General features: G+C 47.8%; 1 protein-coding gene across 1 annotated transcript in view; it reads left to right on the top strand.

The window, feature by feature from the left end:
* Nucleotides 1-19079, top strand: part of ANKH (ANKH inorganic pyrophosphate transport regulator) — a 161387-nt gene that overhangs the window by 120233 nt on the left and 22075 nt on the right. Inside the window, exons 6-8 of the mRNA XM_023738422.1 lie at nt 1665-1799; nt 4490-4582; nt 9255-9350. Of these exons, the coding sequence (XP_023594190.1) occupies nt 1665-1799; nt 4490-4582; nt 9255-9350 (324 nt within the window). The remainder of the gene's footprint in view (nt 1-1664; nt 1800-4489; nt 4583-9254; nt 9351-19079) is intronic.

Genomic DNA, 19079 nt, shown 5'->3' with positions numbered 1-19079 from the left:
GTGATTCTTCCTACTCTCTGTTGTCAAAAGTAAGTTATTCTGTAGTCAGCAAAGATTTTAGGATCCTGGCACCTTTGAGTAGCCCTAATGGCGCAGTGGTTAAGAGTTATGGCTGTTAACCAGAAGGTCGGCAGTTCGAATCCACCAGCTGCTCCTTGGAAACACTATGGGGCAGTTCTTCTCTGTCCTATAAGGTCACTATGAGTCAGAATCAACTTGACAGCAACAGGTTTGGTTTTTTTTTTTTTTTGGTTGACACCCTTGAATTCACATTTTATATATTTCAAATTTCACAGCAGGGATCCAGGCTTAGTTTATACTTTGTACATACTGTTCAATCTCAATCTCTATTCAGGTGCCTTCTATGGACCAAGTAGAGCGTTACGTACGTAGAAGGACACAGAACATTTTAATATATGGTATCTGCCCTTAAGCAGCTTTGAGTCTCATTTGACACATAAGACCAACAAAGAAGCAACAAATAGAAATGAATCCAAGACCGCACATAAAGTGCAATGAGAATACAAGAGCCACTGGGCTGAGAGAAGGAAGATACTGTTATAGGCTGCAGCAGTCCAGGAAGCTGCCCTGGAGGAGGTAGAGCTTGACCCATGCCTGGAAAGTTGAATGAGATACAAGGAAGGCATAATCTAACATAAGTGGCCAAAGCATTCTTTTCATCCTAAGTGCAAACCGCGTCTGATCTTAGTGTTAATTTTTTCTCCCCATAGGTATTAGACATCGTTTGAGTTTGTTTCCATCTAGCTATAAGGCAGATAGGAATGATGATCTACAGCCCTAAATAAATAGCCACCCTCCACCCTCTGGATCCACCTTTGACCACATGTGACTTTCATCATGTCAGTGCAGTAATTGTATTTATTGACCACTTACATCCATCTGAGGCCAGGCCATCAACAAAATCCCATCTAGTTATTTCCATCACTAGGACAACCACATCAAATTGGTTTGACAGCCTATCTGCCAACGTTTAGTCAACAGCAAAGGAGAACAAATGAAAGTGGCTGAGAGGGTTCCATGATGTATTTCCTACCCTCATGAGGAATCAAAACCAAAGTTGCATAATAAATTGATTTTCCTTTAGCCCACTTTTATTTTGCGTATTCTTCTGAACCATTGACGTGACTCCTGATAGAGCTTTGAGAGTAAGAACCACTGTAGTAGATTCATACGGTGCCCATATAATTAGGCACATTTAGAGGTGCTCACAGATTCCAAAATAAATTACAGTCTTTTTTTTTAAATTTCTGAGAGTTACCTCCTACTGACTTGGCTTCTAACCAGTCAGTTTGATCATTTAAACAAAGACTAATTTCAGACCTGTTTCTCGGCCCATGGCATTGAATCTTACCTTACTTAGAGTTGCCTTATACAAAAAAAAAAAAAAAACAAAGTGTGGCTCTGTTATGCTTAAACATTGTGTTTTGATTTCACAGTCACTTGCCAGCCGTCTGAGTTAATTTCTAATAAAGCTGTACGATTTATTTTAATTCAGCTTGGCTTGTCTATAGAGGCTTTTCTTTATCTTATTTTTAATAGTGAATTGACTGATGATTGACCAAAAAAGGAAAGGCGTTGGCTCTTAAATTTTTCTTTTCTGTTCTGCCTCTTGAGTAAACTTTTATCTCCATTTCTCAACACAGGGAGATGCAACAATCAGAAAGATGCTGAGCTTCTGGTGGCCTTTGGCCCTCATCTTGGCTACACAGAGAATCAGTAGGCCCATTGTTAACCTCTTTGTTTCCCGTGACCTTGGCGGCAGTTCTGCAGCTACGGAGGTAGGGCAGTTTCTGGGGATGTGGGCACTTTGAAAGGGGAGGTGTCCTTACAAATTTGTCTCCAGTTGATCTTGAAAGCTCAAATAATTCCATGATATTAAATTATGTGACACATTCATACTAAGAAGCTGTGAGGAGCTCATTGACTGTCTTAATGTCTTACATGCTTATCTAGTCCATCCTTTTACCATGAGGAAACTGAGGTACAGGAAGGTTAGGGACCCCAAACTAGCTAGAAGCTGGGCTAGTTTGAGGATCCAGGTTCTCTGACTCCCACCCAGCGGCCCCTCCACTTTTTCCGTGGACTCAGCCTGTCACCACTTGACTGCAGGTGCAGTGGATGGTGGAATGTGCCACGTGGCAGCAGATGAAATGAAAATATCCGTGGGTGAAGGGCTGGGGCCTCTATTTTGACCCAGCCTCCTCACACCTTTTCTTTCCACACCTTTTCCATACCACCCAACCTGTCATGACTTCATGTGCTCTTTAGCAATCTGCCCTCATCCACATGAGGATCTTCTTTATGTAGCCACTCAGAACTCAAAGAAATCTATCCCAAAACTGGCAGCTACTCCAAAGAGAGATCTGAATCACTTTTTCCCTCCTCCAAGTAGGGCATGAACAAATAGAATGACTTCATTTTGTTTCCTCCTACAACTGCCCTCTGGAGAATTCAGTCTGTCCCTGGGACTGCTGATCGTGACGGAAGGCCGGTGGCTGCTCGGAGGGCCTTCTGTTTACACGGTGCTTTGCGAAGGAGCAGCTGCGAGTCATGAATGCGCCGTCAGCAAGTCTCTGGCCTGGGTCTCCTGCCAGTTTCCATGTCCTGGGAAGCGGCTCATACTGGCTTGGAAAGAGAAGCACATAAATCAAAAGCAGAACGCTCACTCTTGCCTCAGTTTGTTCCTGGATTTTATTTTTTGAGTCATGAACGTCATCTTGGGTGGCTTCTGCAACACAGCCACTTTTTCACTTGAGGACTTGAGTTTTAGTTGCCCAGAAGGGAGAATATGACCCCCGTCATCTGTGTGCTAGGAGTCCATCTTCCCTGAAAGAAATAAAATAAAAATTGGGGCAAATTATATATTAAAGTAGTTTCTAAATTAATCTCAAGGGCACAGAGGCACGTGTTTGGTGGAGAACCAACACTTATGGATCATCTGCTTATGTGGCCAACATTTATGTACATGTCGTACATGTCGTGCCCCGACAACTCTGTACAGTGGGTATGACTATTCTCGTCATTCTTCTGAGGAATGGGAGACCCGAGAGGTCCTGCCTCACACAGCTAGGAAGTGATGAAGGGAATCCAGGTCTGCCTGGGGCCACAGCCTTTTCTCCTCCACCACACCACACCAGCAAGTTCTCCACCCAGCTCGGGCTTACCTCACGTTCCTGGCACTGCTGGGCATGGCCATTAGGAGACAGAGTTGAACTCTGCCACAATGTAGGTTTGAAGTTTTTGTTGTTTTTTTTTTGTTTAATTCGCATAAGAAAAGAAACTCCTTTCCATGGGGAGAAAAATTAATAGCTTCATGTAAGAAGGATTTAATTTTCTTAAATTAAAAACCAGTGGGCTATTCTAATTGAACCAGTTGGAAGGAGTTGAATTGGGAGTGTCACAAGGCCATAGACAAACACGTAACGTTAGCTACCCTGAGGATGGGATGGAGAACAGAGGTGGACACCAGACGAAGGGTATCCAGAGAGTAGGGAGGCTTCCACATCTCATTTGAGACTGAAGAATTGGGCTAGACAGCAGATTAGATGGCGCCTGGCTACCACCACCGACCGCTCTGACAGGAATCACAATAGAGGATCCCAGACAGAGCAGAACAGTGTAGAACAAAATTCAAATTTACAAAAAAAGTCCAGACTTGCTGGTCTGACAGAGACTGAAGGAACCCCCAAGACTGTGGTTCCCAAACACCCTGCTAACTCAAAACTGAAGCCACTCCTAAAGTCCACCGTTCAGCCAAAGATTAGACAGACCTATAAAACGAACAATAACACACGTGAGGAATGTGCTTGTTAGATAAGTCTCCAAGACCAAACGGGCAACCCCTGCCCGAAAGCAAAGATAAGAAGGCAGGAAGGGACAGGAAAACTGGACGAATGGACACGGAGAACTCGGGATGGAAAGGGAAAAGGAGAGAATGCTGACATACTGCAGGGATTGCAACCAATGTCACAAAACTATTTGTGTATAAATTTTTGAATGAGAAACTAATCTGCACTGTAAACTTTCACCTAAAACACAGTAACATTTAAAAAAAAAAAAAGAATTGGGCTAGACTAAGATATTGGAGTGTGGTGGACCTGGGTTGAAATCTTGCCTTCTGAGCCAGCTCTCCGAGCCTGTCTCATTGGATTCTCGTAAAGCAAGACGCATCCTCCCTTTTCTGAGGTCCACTCCATTGGCACTAGTCTGCAGACAGCCCACAATTGCACCTTAGGGCACAGCTCTATATTAGTGTTACCCCCTCCCGCAGGTCCTGGGACTGGCCCACCAGCACCCAGCATGGGGGGAACTGTCAGTGGTGACCACACCTGAAGCCGCTTGCTGTCACGTAGCTGACGGCCGCACTGGAGATGCTCTCTGCTGATCTCGCTGTCACGTAGCTGACGGCCGCACTGGAGGTGCTCTCTGCTGATGCAGATTCTAACTCCACTGACTCTTCCTGTTGCAGGCGGTGGCGATTTTGACAGCAACGTACCCCGTGGGTCACATGCCATATGGCTGGTTGACGGAAATCCGCGCTGTCTATCCTGCTTTTGACAAGGTGAGCACCCATGTGGTGTGATGTCTGAAACACTCGTCTGGGTCACTGGTGAGGAGTGTGGTGACATTTTCACTCTCACTTCCCTTTATCAGATCAATATGATGCTTGGCGATGTTGAAGGCAATCGCGGAATCTTTTCCTCCAGAAATAACGCAAGCGCATTTAGGCTTACGTCGATGCCGCTCCTGTAACACATTTCCAAATTGATCTCCCCATCGTCACTTTTAGGATATTCCAGTTGAGAAATTATTTGTTTGCCAAAGGGAAAATAAGCTCTCCAAAAATGGTTTTTAGTGTGGATTTTGTTTCTGTGGTTCTTACAGTTACAGCACTAGCTCACTGACTGCATGCCCCCTGCTTCAGCTGAAGGCCTCTTGCCAGCACAGACCCCAGGTCGTGGGCTTGAGCTCAGAGGCATGTCGGTGTGGTGGTGTGCATGCCCACACGGGATGCCCACCCAGCAGGCCTGGGTCCAGTTTGGTTTCAGTCTGGCCAACTTCCTCCAGCTGAAAGCCTCTGTGAACAGCAGCTCTATCCCCAACCCTCCCCCCACCCCCGCCCCTGCTGACACACAGCCCAGGAGCCGCATAACCTGACCTGCAGCCTGTGGCAGGGTCTGATGTCCCACCAGCCATTTAATAAATGTATATTTAATTAAAGCTTAATTATTTGAACCTGTAGACTTTTAGCCTAAAATGAATGACTGGCAAAGCATACCAAAGGAAAAAAGAAAAGTGATTATACAGTGTCTTCTAATGAAAACTAGGAAAGATGAGACTCCCTGGCATGTGTACTAGGAATACCGACTGCTTTGCCTTGGATTCCTATGGAACTAACTCAGAGCGTCGCTGATACCAGTGTATCTTCTCCCAGCAAGAGTCCTGTGAGGTGAGGCAAGGAAACCTTGCCAGGCATCCCAGCAGATCCACTACGGAAGACTGGGCCCTGTGGCCTTGAGCCTGGCTCACGCTGGGCTTCCCCCTTCCTCTTTCCGGACACCCCACGGGCACGTGAAATCCTGGAAAGCCACACAAATCCAGGCCAGCCACAGACTGCAGGAGTTCCTACTTCCTTCACACGGCCACCAGCATTGGAAAGGCCACTCTGAGCTGTGTGTAGGCCTCTGGGAGGGGGTGAGATCTGTGGAGTGAGGGCCAGGAGGGGTGTCTGACCTGCCCCCCTCCCCACCCTCACCGTGACCCGAGCACATCCCATGAGCAACTCTGACAGGGATGAGGTGGGGGCAGGGATCAGGTCTGAAAAGATGTCCTCCACTGTCAGTACTCCCCCTTCTCTGCTCCCAGGGCCCACAGGCAGAGTTTCCCCGCTAGTGCAAGCTCATGCAAACACACACACTACACCTCTGCTCACACTCTCCCGGCCCCCATGCTACCCTTCATCTCTATCACCTACCTTCTCTGTTCCCACCTCTGCTCAACCACACATACAAGTTCACCTCAGAACCACAGGGATTCCCACCCTGCAGCCTGGCATGAGACGGGGTAGTGGTCTTGCCCAGACTCGGCTACATGTGGAACTTCTGCAGTAGACTCTGAGTTAGGGTCCAAAACCTGCTGTAAACATTTGGTTGTAAAAATGGCTTTGATTCCTGCCTCACAGACCTTAGAGAGTGGATGCCTGGACGCGTGAGTCACTTTCAGGAGAGCTGATCCTCCATGTTTGAGTGTGTTCCATTCAATCTAGTGATAGAATCCCGTGTTTTATTTTTAAGGAACATGAGTATAGAAAAAAATCCTGGAAAATTCAAACTGGCGATAGGTCTGCCCGCTAAATTTCGATTCTAGCTCTTGGAGGATAAGATTATGTAATAAAACTTGAAGAGAAGAGCCAGTACTAAGGTGTTAGAACGTCCTGGCTGTGAAAGTCACATCTGAAATTGGTTTTGGTTCCCACGAAATAATAAAACTTAACAATACAACCCTGTACAGTTTCAGAAGAAGCATCCAAGAAAAACATTGTCTTATTCATGATGACAGAGGTTAGGAGCAAAGAAAAAATTCCTCTAACGTGCGTACCTCCAGGCAGAAACTCGAGTTACTCGGAATCCTTTGAAAGCCCCCCACCCTTTGCTTCCAGGCCTGCCGGTGAGCTCCCCCCAGCCACTTGTGTGAATAGTGTCTGTTCGCCAATGTTTTAGATCCCCTCTGTGTGCCCTGGTGGCGCAGCGGTAAAGAGCTCAGCTGCTAACCAAAAAGTCGGCAGTTCGAATCCACCAGCCACTCCTTTGGAAGCCCTATAGGGCAGTTCTGCTTTGTCCTATAGGGTCACTATGAGTCAGAATTGACCTGATGGCAACAGGTTTGGGTTTTTTTGGTGTGCACTTCCAGGATTTGCTACATTGACAGTTGAAATCCTTGGCTTCTTTTTGGGCTCCAGAATACAAAAAAAATCCCCAAACCCACTGCCTTCAAGTCGATTCTGACTCATAGTGACCCTACAGGACAAAGCAGAACTGCCCTATAGGGCTTCCAAAGGAGTGGCTGGTGGATTCGAACTGCCGACTTTTTGGTTAGAAGCTATAGTACTTAACCAATACACCACCAGGGTTTCCGGGCTCCAGAATAAGATGGTTAAATTTTCCTGCATAACTTCTGATGGTTCTAGCTAAATATGAACTGAGAGAGACTTCCTCTAGTGCAAATTCTCGCTCATTTTCAGTTATCGTCTAGGAAAGAGTGTGTTTCTGAGCAGATTGGGCACACAAACCGAAACACAGATGCTAATCTAATAATGTGTTCTCGTTTATTACGGCCGTATTTGCAGAAACGTTTGCTATTTTAAAATGGAATAGTGCGCCTGAGGAGCCCTGGTGGCGCAGTGGTTAAGAGCTCGGCTGCTAACCAAAAGGTCGGCAGTTCAAATCCACCAGCCGCTCCTTGGCAACTCCGTGGAGCAGTTCTACCCTGTCCTCTAGGGTCGCTGTGAGTCAGAATTGACTCGACGGCATTGGGTTTTAGTGCACCTGAAGAGGTGGTAGTTCATTGTCGTCTCACCTGGGCAGTGTGTGGGTTTTTGTGAGGCTGCTTTACCCCTCCCAGGGTGGTCTCTTTGTCTCACCACCAGGCGCTCCCCACCCGTCAGACTCCTGAGCTGAAATGGACACGGAGATCTCCTGCCCACTGCGACTTTTACTCTGTGGTGGCAGCAGTCTGTTATTCAGAAAACAGATACTTTCTGGAGACTGTGGTTGGCTGCCAAGAAGTCGATTCCCGCTCACGGAGACCCCGCGTGTTACAGATAGAACTGTTCCATAAGGTTTTCTTGACTGTAATTGTAATGGAAGTAGATTGCGAGGCCTTTCTTCCACAGTACCCCTGGGTGGGTTCAAACCTCCAACCTTTAGGTTAGCAGTCTAGGGCCAACCATTTGCACCACCACGGGCCCTTGCTTTAGAGACTAGAGTTAAAATGTGAAATTGGGTTCGAGCTGGTGGCCCTGGTGAGGGGGAGGGACCAGAGAGATTGCCTCAGCCTCCTAGTAGAGGACAAGTCAGAGCGCTGTCCAAGTGCACATGTAATGGCTCTGCCACCGTGTCCTTCATTAGTGCTGTGTGGAGCCAGGTGCGCGGGGTTTGTTTTTGTTACTCAGCCCCAGAACTAATTGGATCCGTAATGAGGCGGGGGTTATTATTCTCCCTGATGTTCATGCCTGAGTGGCCAGGCACTCTGAGTGGGAGCTGGGCGGGCTCAGCATGGAGCCGTGATGGCCTCAGGTTTGGAGAGATGTGGAAGAGGCCTTCTCAGCCATTTTGTTTGCTTTAAAATTCAGTATAACAAATACACCTTGTCTACTCAAGAAAAGGTGTGTTAAGTGCTGCAGTGGCTAAAGAGATGGGTAGGACCCACAGTCCTTTAGCTTGCAGGGGGGTTTGAACACGTGCCCTACTGAATGCAGGATAGGATGCGATACCTGCCCTCAGAGAGGTCCAGGACGCCGGCTATTACAGGAAGTGGGGCCCAGAGTCGGTGTGGAGGTCAGAGATCAGAGAGGCTTTCAGGAACAGGTGGGCCTGGAAGAGAGGGGTGTGTTTGCAGGTCAGAAGATCCAGTAGGGGAAGCAGAACAGAAGAAACACAGAGAAATGAAAGCACAGGTGTGTTAGGGGAAGAGCAAGATGTTCCGTTTGGCAGGGACCAGAATATGGGCTGAGTGTGACAGTAGGAAGAGTGAGTCCGCTTTACACTGAAGAACGCCTGGAGTGCCCGGCTGAGCTTATGCCACTTTGGAGGGGAGGAAAGGCCCCGAAAGTCACTGAGAAGGGCCATGGCATTTAGGGAGTTGTCTGTGGTAGCTGGACGCAGGGTCCTGTGGGGCCAAGAGGGGACACATGGGGCAGGTAACAAGCTTCAGAGCCAGAGCCCTGGACCAGGCAACATGGGCAGCCCAGCACCAAGGAGGAGGGCTGGTTCCGGAGGTTGCCCAGGGCATTCAGTCTAGAATCCCCTCTGGTTGGTTAATAGTCGTGCACAAGAAACCTGACAGCTGTCTGAGAGAGCCTCAATGTGACAGCCGTCCTCCGAGCTGTCATTTGAAGTCTGTCCTTCAGATGCATCAAATGAAACAAAAATGAGCTGCTCCTGCAGATCCACACGTGGTCGGCTGAGGGTAACCCTGAGCCCAGTCATCACTGCTGTCCTTTCCCTTATCCCTAGAACAACCCCAGCAACAAACTGGTGAACGCCAGCAACACCGTCACGGCGGCCCACATCAAGAAGTTCACCTTCGTCTGCATGGCCTTGTCGCTGACGGTAAGGAAAGGGGAAATTGCTGTTTTAAAGGGAGCGATCGTGTGTTCCATAATGTGGTGGAGATTCAGCAACAACCTCCTCAGAACATTTTCTTCCCAAAATACGAAGTTTTCATTCGAGGAGGGCAGTGGGTCTGGGAATACAGCGTCACCTCTGGCCTTTTTCAGGGCTTCTTAAACGCTGAAGAAAGGCAGACTGCCCATGATTTGATTCTTAATTGTGTCTTGCTGAATAATTTCCAGCCCGTTTCAAACATCCAGAGTCTACTTTATAACCATCCCTGTCCCTTTTCCAAATGTAATTGGGGTTATTTCTGTTTCTCTGTTAAAATGTGCCTTTCCTAGTTACATTTCTGCGGAGGTATGCTACTTAGTTATCATTCAACAAATACTCACTAGATCCCAGGCCCTGTGCGGTTTGCTGCGGACGCAGCTGGGAACAGGCAAGGAGATTACCCACGATGGGCAGCAGCTGTATGCGCAGCCTAGCTAACCTACACCCGTCTGCCTTTGTTACACGCCCGTGGGCAACTCACACGTATAGGGTGATGTTGAGAAAACACGGAGAAAGTGTTTACGTGCTGTATCATCCAGAGCACATGGTACATTATTAAGGCTTGCTTATAACATTTACAACAGTAGCAAAAAACATAACGTTTGTTTATACCAACCAGCTGCCATCGAGTCACCTCTCACTCATGGCACCTCCATGTGTGTCCGGGTGGAGTTGTGCTCCGTAGAGTATTCAGTGGCTGATTTCTCGGAAGTAGATCATCAGGCTTATCTTCCAAGTGCCTCTGGGTGGACAAGAGCCTCCAACCTTATAGTTAGCAGCGAGTGCATTTACAGTTTGCACCACCCAGGGACTCCTTGGTGTATAAAGGTAAAGATGAGAACGGGATAAACTCAGTTGGGTTCTCTTTGTTTGTTGTTATGGTTACACATTTCCTCGAGTCCCATCAAAAATCGCCATTTATGTAAGACAATGTAAGCATGTTACAGATACGCCTGGGTGTGTGCAGTTCTCCTCATTAATAAGTAACAGAGCAGGCTGAGGTGACAAGAGATGTTGGATCTTGCTGATAACAGGAACACTGTAACTTCTGTCTTTCTTACCATTATCAAAAGAGCCATTTTGCTTGGTGAGCACTGTTATTGGGCCTTTAAAATCCAGCCCTACAAACTTTTTAAACTTTTGATGGACATTTTTTTTTCAAAGCCCAGAGCTTAATACTTGATCCATTGATCCACCCCCGAGTAGATGTAACAAGGGCAACATGAGTCAGTAGCCCATCGCATGACATCACCAAGGCCACTGAGTCATGACTTGCGCCCTCACCCACCTCCCACCATGCGGTCCCCGATGAAACTTGGGGTGGTGTCTGGCACATTCCAGGGCCACCTCGGTGAGGAGGCACTCTGAGAGCATGCTGGGTGAGCCAGGACAGGCTACCCCAGGCAACCCTGCTTGCTGCTCGCTTTGCTCCCTCTGTGGTGTGTGAGTTTTTCCATAGTTTTTCCCTAAAACATGAACAAAACACCCAGCAACCTTGAAACTGTTTAAGAGTATTTTAGGAAAAACAGAGCTAGTTGCTATTCCAGGAACAGACCTCAGCTTTTGGAGACTGCTGTTAAGTGAGTGGAGGCTGAGTTGACTCTGATGCCAGCTTCTGTGACTTGGAAAACTAGAGCCGTTGGTTGGCGCGCGCTCTGCCGTCCACTTACCGACCTCCTCTGTCTTCTCTCGCTCTGTTTAAGCATCTTCCCACAGCAAGAGCTGGGTCCAGTAGAGAACTGTCCTGCACTGCGTGTAAGGGTGTTCCTTCTCTCTTTCAGTTTGCTGGCAATCATTTATACCTCTAAAAATTATTCTGTAGCAGGTTTGTTTTGAAGTTATAACTACGAAGATCTGGGAAATGCCTTTATTTCTCATGTAGAGATTTTATTTATTTAGTGATTTAAATCCTAGATCGAAAACCATCTCCCACTAGAAGTGTCTCAGGGTAGATTTTTACAGTAGAGTCTCACAATCCTTTGTTGGAAAGGACCTTGGAGGTGAGCTAGTCAAAAACCACAGTTTTTCAGAAAAGGAAGTGACTTGAAGAGAGTAAGTGGCTTGTCCAAGTATCCAGCAATAGAACCAGCTAGACAGTAGAACTAGTAATAGTATCAGCCTTCTGGTCTCATTCTCTGATGCCCTTTGTTCTGGGCCACACTGTTTCCAGAAAGTCAGGACAGAGACCTGGTACTTGTGCCCCAGAATGGTGGGAATAGTGGTTTCTTAGAATACTAAGAACAGTGGTTTTTGAGTTTGTAGCTTATGAAGTGTCCCATCCATTATCTTTATGATGATTCAGTCGATTGATCCAACATCTTGGCTAAAGGAATTGTCATTAAAAGAAGCCTAGAAAAAAATTAAGGGATTTTTCAAAATTAAAGTGTCCAACTCTCCTTATGATACTTTGTTGTTAGGTGCCATCGAGTCAGCTCCGACTCATGGTGACCTTATGTAGAACAGAACAGAACATTGCCCGGTCCTGCTCTGTCTTCATGATTGTCGGTGTGTTCGAGTCCATCGCTGAGGCTATTGTGTCAATCCATCCATTGAGGATTTCCCTTGTTCTCACTGACCCTCTCCTCTACCAAACATGATATCCTTTTCTAGCAATTGTTCTTTCCTGATAACATGCCCAGAGTAAGTGATCTGAAGTCTCACTATCCTTGCTTCTAAGGAGCATTCTGGTTGTATTTCTTCTAGGACCAATTTGTTTGTTTTAATGCATATAGACCTTTTTTAGCTCTTATCCCATTCACCCTTTTACATCTATTTCTCCTCTTAGGCTCTGAACTTAGTAAGGCAGAGTCTGCGTCATAGTCATCTTTATCACCAGAGCCTTGCCTACTTCCTGACACACAAAAAGTGTACAATAAATGTTTCATAAACACGAGAGTCAACCAAATCTTAACTATGAAATAGGGGCCGGACAGATACCCATAGCACCCACCCCGGTCAATGACAGTCTCCTTACTTATACTCAGTTTATCCTATATGTAAAGCTTCTAAGAGCCCCTTTACTCTCAGGTCTGTTTTCTTTATTTAATTTTAAACATTCCTAATGTTAGAGAATTAATAGCACATCTGGTGCTATTCCAGTGGCTGATAACTATGTGCAAAGTAGAAGCTCTGTGATGATCCTACATCATTCTGTACATCCCCTTTCCTGTGCTCAGTTCACATGGTGAGCCCACTCTTCTTGGTGGGTCTTGGAGAAGAGCTGACTCCTTGAATCCTATAGACGCTCAGTGACTCAGTGACGGATCTTTACTGTCCAGGACAAACAGCCATCCTTCCCATCAGAATGGGCTCAGTCCTCGGATTCTAGCATTTTGAGTTCAGTATCTGCCTTTGCCTGTGAAAACTATGGCTAGGTCACTTTTTAGAATTAATTTTTGTTAGTTGTCATCAAGTCAGTTCCAACTCATAGTGACCCCATGGACAACAGAACGAAATGTTGGCTGGTCCTCAACATCTTCATGATCATCGGTGTGCTCAAGCCCATTGTTGTGGCCACTGTGTATTTCGAGTGCCTTCCAGCCTAGGGGGCTCATCTTCTAGCAGTGTATCAGACAGTACTCTGTTGTGATCCATAGGGTTTTCAATGGTTAATTTTCAGAAGTAGATTGCCAGGCCTTTCTTACTAGTCTGTCTTAGTCTGGAAGCTCCAGTGAAACCTGCCCGCCATGGGTGACCCTGCTGGTATTTAAAATACTGGTGGCATAGCTTTCAGCATCACAGCAACACACAAGCACCACGATACGACAAACTGACAGGTGATCGTTGTGGTTACAATTAATGTTGTTTTCGTTGGGGGCTATTGAGTCCATTCTAGCTCATAGCGACCCCATGTGACAGAGTAGAACTGCCCCATGGGGTTTTCTTAATTATAATCTTTACAGAAGCAGATTACCAGGTCTTTCTCCCGTGGAGCTGCTGGGTGGGTTCGAACCACCAGTCTCGGAAATGCTACAGTGATGTGTATTTATGTATTCCCTATTACAGATTTTAAATTTAGAGTGTCTGTCCTACTCTAAAAATCAGTTCTCCCATCATACTCTTGTCCTGAAGGATTACTTTTAACCACTGTCTTCAAGAAAGGCAATAGAAGTCCTTGCTCCTACTGGTAGCATCTTGCTTTCTGTCCTTGGGAGCTGCCTGTCAGCCTGTTCAGCAGGAGAGCACTGACTAATCTCTTCAACCATCTGACGGGAGTGAGATGAGAACGAGAGTAGCTGTAGTAGATCAAGAAGATTCAAAATGGTAGAGTTGTCAGATAAAAATTAATCCCCTCAGTAGCAACAGAGGAGTGGATGTAATGTAATGCAAGCTTAGGAAGGTGACTGTGGCTGGGCAAGCTGCTACTCTGGGGGCAGTAAACCACCAGTCCGAAAATACATACAGCTTAAAACCATTTGGAAGAATAGCTTCAGACAGGACACTTAAGTGTGCAAACTTACAGCGTAGTGGCCGTGCAGAAGAGAGTACATTGCCAGCTAGTGACCAGAGCTGCAAGGGAGAAGCAGAACTGTGAGGAGCAGAGCTGCAGCTGGTGCTGAGGGCAGAGGCAAGCGGCCACTTTTTCCCTAAACCTTCCATAGAGCCCTGGTCTCCATCAGGTACGTGCCTAACTGTAAAGCGCAGTAATAATTAAAAAAAAAAAAAGTTGCCATCGAGTCAACTCTGACTCACGGTGACCCCACGTGTGAGTAGAAGTGTGCTCCACAGCATTTTCAATAGCTGAGTTCTGAAAGGTAGAACTGCCAGGCCTTTCTGCCGAGGTGCCTCTGGATGGACTCAAGCCTTCAACTTTTTGGTTAGTAACCAAGTGTGTTAACTGTTTGCCCCACACGGGGCCTCCACAGTGATCACCAGGATGTCCTAAAAGGCGAGGCTTGTCTAGCTGGACAGTCCTGGTGACCACAGGCTGAGGGCGGCGGCTTTGAGCTCACCACAGGGGAGCAGGAGCAGCCGGTCTTCCTCTTGGGGAAAGGAAGTGGGAACGCTGAACTGGTGGCAACGCTCTGCCTCACATAAACCCTCGGCTCTATCCTAATTCCCTCTGGATCCTACATCTGAGAGTAAAATAGAAACCACTAACCAGGGTGGGACCTGTCCTCCCAGCAGCCCTTCTGGTGAGGAAGACGTGTCCCAGGAAGGTAACGGGCCTGCCTCCCTGTACCTGGATGCTAGGCCAGTTCACGGAAGCCAGTGGTCACGTTGCTTGGTTTGCCAAATTTGCTGATTACTCAAAACATGCTTTTTAAACTCTCTGTAAAGTTCATAGCAAGTCAGATTAAATGGGGACGTTTCAACAGCTTTGGATGATTTGAGTTGACCGATTTCTGTCTTGACTGCACAGTAGCATTGTGAGAACACTTGGTTTCTCTCTTCTCAAGCTCCCTGACACACTAGCTTCGGGCAACTGGTGTGGGGGTGAGGGGGGAGGATCCATACAGACAGAGGCTGGGCTGCTGCTAAGGCCTCCTCAACCCTCTGTGTGCGCAATAGAAATGGGTACCCACCCAGATGGATCTTGGTGAGCAGAGCTAGCCGGGCACTTTTGTGCAGTGAACAATGTACGCAGTCATACCCGGCTTCCCTGGATGCTGAGCTCAGAGAGAGTCAGAGAGGGGGCGGTGGGGAGTGAGGGTCAAGGAAAGGAGAAGACTGAAGTTCAGAGAGACAGGTAGTGGGAGGGTCGGAAGGAGAAGGAAGACTAGGGTCTGAAAAAGAGGGGCAACTGGGAGTCATGGAAGGGTGGGGTGCATGGACAGAGGTGGAGGTACAGACAGGTAGGAGAAACGGGGGCCAGCACAACAGCCTGAGACACCGAGAGCCCTCCTTGCCCTCCAGGGCCCTGTCAGTCTTTCAGCAGAAATTGTTGTGAACTTTAAAAGACTTAAAAAGAGACAAATCTTTTTTTATTTTTTTTTTTAATCAGTAAATTTGGCAAATTATCTGTTGGCCAAAAGAGTTACTTCACAGGTTGATCTTTGGTGAACTGGCCTGTTTCAGGAAGGTGGGTGCAGCACATGGTTCTCACCAGGCTTCTCCGGGGCTGGCTCGGCCCAGTCACAGGGCTGTGCCAGGGCCTCCAGATGGCACCCCAGTTCCTTTGGATGCCCTACTTTATAATTGGCCCTTCTTGGCCTCAACAAAGAGAGGCTGCTTTTTGTGGGTGCCGTGTGTGTGTGTTGCCATCACTTAAGGCACAGAGAAGGAAGCCTACAACTATGCCATCAAACCAGGATATCTGTGGACAGTGACTGTTGGTACTTAAGGATCTGGTTCTTTTAAAAAATTAAAATAGGTCTTTACTCTGGATCTTTATGAGCCTTGGTTTTTGAGGTCCATGGGTGGTAGAAGAAGATCATGAACCTGTGGCTTCCTGCAAACACCGTCACAGTGCTTGTCCTGGCGGGCAGCTGTGGCCTGCATCCACGGTGGCCGGCCCTGCAGTGCTCAGCCACGACACTGACCTGCAGTTACCTACACCTTCTATCCCAGTGGTTGTGAAAGCAAGGAATCTTCTCGTCATCTGTTAGGGCCATATGGACTGACGAAGCAGACTTAACCTTTTTAAGTTCTCCCTTCACTGAGTGGTACACGGCGTGTGCTCAGAACGTCCTTATTTTATCTGAAAGAGCCAATGACTGAATTTCCAGCGCTGGCTCGGGCGGCCCACTTGTCCAGACACAGTGATGTGAACATAACTTCCATCGTGACATAAAATTATTCTGGGGGACTTTTTGTACCTTCTGAGCCTAGCAGAAACCTGAAAGAACCGTGATGTGAGGCTGGTAACAGAGCCTCAACAGCCCAGTCTCCACAGTCAGGTCCTGGGCTGTGTTCAGGCCTGTCTTGAACCCTCACCGAGAGGTGGCATGAAAAACGATTCAGCTCTCACCAAAACCAGGCGTTTTCTGCAGAGCCATGGTGCCTACACCGTGGCCGACACCTCAACTCCCCGCATGAATCACCACGCTCGAAACTGGGAACGGGTTCAGATTCAGGGCTGCGTGGTACACAGTGATGTCTGTGGGGGCGCTCCTAGAGCTTGACTGGCCTCTCTGTGGTTTTTAGTTTAAAAAGCGGGTGGAGAGCAGAGGGAGAGGGATTCACTCAAGCTTGAATCCAGGGCCGTGCAGTTCAGTGCTGAGGAATGTGGGCCTCGGAGCCACAGTGCCAGGTTCAAATCCCGGCTCCACTTCTCACCAGCTGGGTGGCTTTGGGAAAGTCAATTAAAAGTCTGTAAGCCTCAGTTTCCTCATCTGCCACGTGGGATGGTAAGAATACCCACCTTACAAGACTTTAAAAGGGATAATAGCTTAGCATAGTGCCTGGCATGCTGTAAGCAAAGAATGCTGTCAGCTCCGCCACCAGGGTGCTCGCTCAGGGAGTCCCAAACACAGGGTGCAGAGTGAGGGAAGGACAGCTGGGTATGTAAATAAAAGGCTGTTGGTTTATTTGATGCCAATGAATAATTGTTTAAAAAATTATAATATTCTTAGTTTAAAATATATACTTATTTAAATATATGTAGAAACATATCCTTCCAAATTTCTGTGAGGTTATTTGGTGTTTTAAGAAAATCAGTCTCGTGGTAGATAGATTGGTACATGCCTTCTGTAGACAGAGCCTCACGCATACGTTTGACCCACGTGTGCCCCATTTTTCTCCCAGGAGACAGTCAGTGCTCACCCTAGTCCTGGGTCATCGTGCGAATTCAGAAGTGCCAATTATCTGTCAAGCTGTCATGAGTGCAGAAAGAGAGAAGTTAATACGTGTAGTCATCTGGCTAGACGTCTGCTCTATCTGTAGACGCCAATCAAATATTAGAAATACCAGTAAGGACAGATTTCAAGCTACACGTGCACCTGTTAAGTATGCCTGCATTTTTGGATGCTCAGACCAGACTAGGAAGAACGCCTGTGTGCATGTGAGAAACTTGATCGTGTGGGGTACTGCCTGGTCGGCAGAGCTGCACAGAAGCACCCCACATTTCTCCTCTCTTTGGCACCCAGGATTCTTACAAGAATTGCCTACAGACACTCCCACACCCACTCTTCCTCCTCCCTGTTCAACCCGACGCCACCTGGTTGTCCCCCCAACCCAGGCCACTTCCTCTCCCTCCTCAGGGAGTAACGGAGCCCTGTGTCTTTCTTGAGCTTTCTTTCCATCCCTGTTTTTGCCACCATTACCTTTTATCTCCTTATGGAACTTGCTGAAGTCCCTACTGGCTCTTTGTCTGCACTCCAGCGAGCACCTGTCAGCTCTGATATCGCGGACTCCCCATCCTTCTCCCTTCTCAGAATTCAGTCCCACCCACCTCACTCCTCCACCCTCCCTGTGGAAGGCCAGGGCTTCCATTGCTTCAGTCTCCATCTTTGGCTGGTTTCCGGATCACTATCTTTGACCCAAATCTCTCTCCCGAGCTTCAGGCCCAGATGTCTGACCGCCGGCTGAACTGATCCACTTCGGTTTCCCACAGAGACATACAACTCAACCTGTCCAAAAGGGAACCCACCATCTGCAATGACCAAGTGCTTCTCTGCTCTGCCCTGTTTCAGTGACCAGCACACACAGCTGCCAGGGCGTCTTCCTGGGCTCTGCCCTCTCTCTCACCCAGTGCCCGTCACTAGCAAAGCCCTGTCTTTTCTGCCTCCTAAACGCTTGTCCTTCGCTCGCTTCTCCATTCTGATCATCATATCCCTATTTCAGATCCCACAGATCCCACAAGTGCTCTTCTCCTCCTCCAAACAGGTCTTTACGGTGTGGCCAGTATAACCATCACCTACACAAAAACCCTCCATGGGCTCTGCAGCACCCGCAAGATAAGCCCAAACCCACAACAGGGGGTCTATGGCCCTTCTCAAACCTTTGCTCGCCTTCTCCCTCATCTCAAGTGCCCTCCACGCTCCATTCCAGCCACACGAGGCGCTTTGAGTTCAGGGGCCATTCCGTGCCTCTCTCACCCCAGGCCTTTTCCCACCTCGTCCCTTCTGCTTTCTGCCACTCTCTCCCTATCCTCCACACCCTCCTTCCTCGCTATTCGGCTTATGCAATTCCACCTTACTCTTCAGATGTCAACTTAGATGTTATCAGCCAGCTCCTCTCAGCCCTGCCAGGTGGCTTTAAGTGCCCCATATCCACATTGCGACACTTAGCACTCTGTAATCATGGCCATGGGCAGTGGTGGTTCAGTGGTAAAATTCTTGCCCTCCATGCAGGAGACCCAGCTTGATTCCTGGCAAATGTGTCACAAGTGCAGCCACCGCCATCTGTCAGTGGAGGCTTGCTTGTTGCTGTGAGCCTGAACAGGTTTCACCGGAGCTTCCAGACTAAGATGGACTAGGAAGAAAGGCCTGGCGACCTACCCCCGAAAATTAGCTGGTGAAAACTGTATTGTTCACAACGGTTTGATCTGCAGCTGATCTTGGGTATAGTGCATAGGGTCACCATGGGTTGGGGGCCGACTCGCCCACAGCTAACAACAATAACAAAAAGTACCAGCCAGACCTTGGTGAGTCGCGTCTGGGGTCTTAAAAGCCTGTGAGCGGCCACCTGAGATACTCCACTGGTCTCTTCCCTTCGGGAGCAAGGGAGAATGAAGAGAACAGGATATAAGGAAAAGATTAGTCCAAAGGACTAATTGTCCACAGCTACCAAGGC

The sequence above is a fragment of the Trichechus manatus genome, unplaced genomic scaffold (assembly GCF_000243295.1).
Source record: "Trichechus manatus latirostris isolate Lorelei unplaced genomic scaffold, TriManLat1.0 scaffold00116, whole genome shotgun sequence".
Classification (NCBI taxonomy): domain Eukaryota; kingdom Metazoa; phylum Chordata; class Mammalia; order Sirenia; family Trichechidae; genus Trichechus; species Trichechus manatus.
The sequence above is the reverse complement of the archived record's forward strand: the minus strand, read 5'-3'. Positions and strand labels throughout refer to the sequence as shown.